A 3,824-nucleotide genomic window follows, 5' to 3' on the forward strand; every position below is an offset into this window, starting at 1 on the left:
CATATGACTAAAATATAGTCACTAAAATTGTTTACTTTTTGTCAGCCCTTAAATGCTGTTGTTATTTTTTACCCATATAGAGAATGATCATTTACTTGGAAACATCAGTTTATATATCTCTTCATATAAATTTTCATCTTCAAAATTGTTTCCTAGAAATAATTACGTGTGTGAAAAGAATTTCACTGTCATACCAGCTCATTCATAAAAATGTATTTACAGAATGCACCGTTGGGCAAGGCACAATCCACACATCTCATAGGATCACCTTAGGAAAGCCACTTGAGAAATTGTTCAGAAATGACAGACAAGACCTCCACAATGAGTTCTGAATTATTCAGAGAACTCAAAGAAAACACACTGGCAGTACAAGTTAAAATAACCATTTTACTGAGAAACTTGCGTTGTTGGTGAGAAATAGTTACAAACGTTTTCATTTCACAAAATGAGCATATCCTGAATTCTAAAAACATCTCCTAAAAGTCCGCAGTCTCTGAAACTGCAGGGCATTCTGATCCAGCACTTTCTTTTAGTTTTTCCCAGGGGGAAAGATGCGACAGGTCCCTTCAGTGCAAACCACAGAACATACATGATATGACTTGCTTACAAACCAAGATTCTCCGTTTGCATTTGAGTTGCCTGCATGCATGTGAATGAACAGTTCTGCTGTAACTGGAAGAGTTATCTCAGAACAACAGAGACCCAGTGAGAGCTATAATGTGGCCAGGATTGAGTTTTGCTTTTCAAAGCTTCTCAGCAAGACAATTCTGCTTAAAAACATCCCCACCCCCAATCAGATTTTAAACTGTATAAGTTAATATACACTAAAATGTCATTTACTTTATAAATGTATATAAGTTAATATACACTAAATGTCATGTTAAATATATGAGGCTTCCATGCAGGTTTCCTTTTTAATTATATATATTTTTGCATTAAAGGGATAATGACACTAACTTTATCAATTCTTTTCTAGTTGGCTTTTACATATAAAACACTAAAAATCTGAGATATGTTAAACAAATATTGGAAATGTGTTTTACATAAATTAAAACCAACACAGACAGGTAAGTAGGTTAAATAGAGGTTCAAAGGTTATGTGAATGGGACTTAAATGAGGTAATTAAAGTTTAAGTAGTTCAATTTCTCTTTAATTCACTGAAGATAAACTTACCTGAGGCCAACATTTTATAACTTTACAATTTATATAATTTTATACATGGGTACTTAAAGAAGACTAAATTATAAAAGTAATAGAAGAATATTAAACTTACAATTTGAAAATCTTGACTTAAACTATATATCTATTTTGGCCCTGACAATAGGGAATAAGTAATTGGGTTATCTTGTACTTCGATGCTCTGTGTAAACACTAGAAATAGTTCATCAGTGGTAGTAATTTTGTTAACAAAATTTAAGCAAATCTATTCAAATGATCAGGATACAAAAATTAATGGACTCTATTTCGGTTGTGATCACAGTATTCCTAGAGGCATTTACCCCCTCCCCTCATAATGGTACAGATTACACTCTCGGCACAAAAGCAAGAAATACTGAGCCTTTACAAAAATAGTCCTTCCATTTTTAAAGTGTACCGCTTATCAAAGAAATGGGAAAAACAAGAAGAATAAGAAGGCCTCTATTAGAATCACTAAAATTCTCTTTTAGCAGGTGCGATTAATAAGTGCAAGGCTGCCATAATTTAAGTTTCTCTTACTGCCAGGAGTACACTTGTCAAACTGGCAATTGAAGGGAATGGTCAATCGGCTGTTGATTCTGAAATTACAACAAACAGTTGCAGACAGCAATACTTTCAAAATGTTGGCATGATTAGTATTATTTATAGAACTTATGTTTATTATCAGAACTTTAAACGTTGATTGGGTCTTTACAGGTTTTAAGTACACATGAAATTATAGAATGTTGGTGTGGAGTGGGAACATGGCTTACCAATTCCCTTCATTTTACAAAAGAGGTCAATGAGGCTCAGAGAGGTTGGGACTTGCCTAAGGTCACACAGCACATCAGTAATAGGAAGGGGTTGGAACATGCCTCCCTGTGGGGCTCTTTCTTTTGTCATTTATGTCTTTGGAGAAATTTAGAGGGTGGAGATTAATGCTCAATTTCTTGATATCGCTCCTGCTGGAGGGTGGCGGCATTAATAGCAGGAGGACTCTGTTCAGGGCTTTTCTGGAGAAATCTGTAGAACAAGTACTCGTCCCGAAACTCGTACTCATTGGTAATGTGTTGGATGACTCCCCCTTGCACCAGTCTGTCGCCATATATCACAGCTTCCCCGCGGTCAGACGCCAGGCCGACTTCGATCAGCCAGTTCACTAGGTCACAGCCACAGAAGGTCCCCGTGGAAGTCTTTGCACCACACCTGTGTGTCAAAGGAATGATTCACCCCTATGTTCTGTAAACCTGGTATCAGCACTGCATGATGGAGGACAAGCAAGGGAACAAGGAAAGATGGCATGACAATTAAAAGAACGACAGAAGTTAAAATATCCAGGGGTTGCTAACTCAGCGACCCTGGAAAGACCCGGGGGAGAAAAGCCAAATATGCCAGAATTGCTTGTGAAAGCGGAATCAAAGAATAGAAAACATAACTGTGTCTATATGGAAGTCTTTTCACGGCAGTGCGGTCTTTTAGGATCCTATCTGCTCTGCAGGCAGCAGAATATGATACATCTTATAACTTATTGTGGAGTTCTGATAGGGCAACAGGTAAGCAGCTGGCTGCTAACTGAAAGGTTGGGGATTCCAATCCACCAGCAGCTCCACAGGAGAAAAGAACTGATAATGTCTCTTGTTAGGATTTTGGCTTCGGAAACCGTGGGGGGCAGTTCTACTGTGTCCTGAAGGGTCTTTGGGAGTCAGCATCGATTGAAGGGCACACAACCCAACATGGTCTGCTCTGAGTTATACCAAGTCACCTAATTGTCGCGGAAATATTAATAATTACTCTTGACAAGCTCATAAACAGGGCCTTAAAAAAGTCATATGGGTACACCATAACTGCATGCCCCAAAGAGTTTCTCTTCTTGCGCCCTGTAGTCAAAGACCATCCTACTGAAGTATTCGCCACGGAAGCCAGGCGAGAATAAGTGAGATCTGTTTTGTAATAATTCTGAGGGTTGTGACATGTTCTCTGCTTGTGAATCTCCTTTTTGATGAATGAACACTTGTCTTCCTGGTGAAAGTGTGTAGGTTTCCTCAGGTGGGAGCAAATAAACAAGGGAAAGACAACCGCAAACACACAATTACTGGTGTCCATGTTTCCTACAAATGTGCAATAGAACACAAGTGCCTGTCCCCAAGCGCTGTGCAGCCAAGTGCTCGACTTAAGAAATGGTGGGTGAAGACAGAGATGAAATGAGAAACAGGCGACACAACTTGTGAAACATTTCAACAGAAAGGAGTACATGTTAGACTGCCATGTAAATTTTAGAAAAGAGGCTATTGTGCATAAATGTCTTCTCAAATACCTAACGCCACAATATTTTAGCATCAGTATTTCTCTTGGTGATACAGTAACTTAGTTTCTGTGCCCAGCTGCATACATCACTTTCAGCAAAAGCCAGAATAATGCAAACGGTGTCTGAGACGTCTCCTCGCTTGCTGGTTTCTATTTGTAGCCCACGCCTATCCCAAGCACCAACTGAACAACACTTGCTGTCTGATGGCTGTGCTCAGGCAGCTAGAAGACTAACAGTTCATGGAGTTGCACAGAGAGGCAGGGACTGAAATGTCTGGAAAGGGTCAGGGACCAGCCAGCGCAAGGACTGGCCAGGGCTTATGTGGCCATCTGGGCCAGAGGA

General features: G+C 39.5%; 1 protein-coding gene across 1 annotated transcript in view; it reads right to left on the reverse strand.

Annotated features, from left to right (window-relative positions):
• Nucleotides 1-367: 367 nt before the first annotated feature.
• The window catches only part of GPR155 (G protein-coupled receptor 155), a 45,462-nt gene continuing 42,005 nt past the window's right edge, over nt 368-3,824 (reverse strand). The window contains exon 13 of the mRNA XM_045296390.1: nt 368-2,392. Coding sequence (XP_045152325.1) covers nt 2,113-2,392 — 280 coding nt within the window. The 3' untranslated portion in view covers nt 368-2,112. The remainder of the gene's footprint in view (nt 2,393-3,824) is intronic.

Source organism: Echinops telfairi, unplaced genomic scaffold (genome assembly GCF_000313985.2).
Source record: "Echinops telfairi isolate 266 unplaced genomic scaffold, ASM31398v2 ScPeMD7_3;HRSCAF=10, whole genome shotgun sequence".
In the NCBI taxonomy this organism is placed as follows: domain Eukaryota; kingdom Metazoa; phylum Chordata; class Mammalia; order Afrosoricida; family Tenrecidae; genus Echinops; species Echinops telfairi.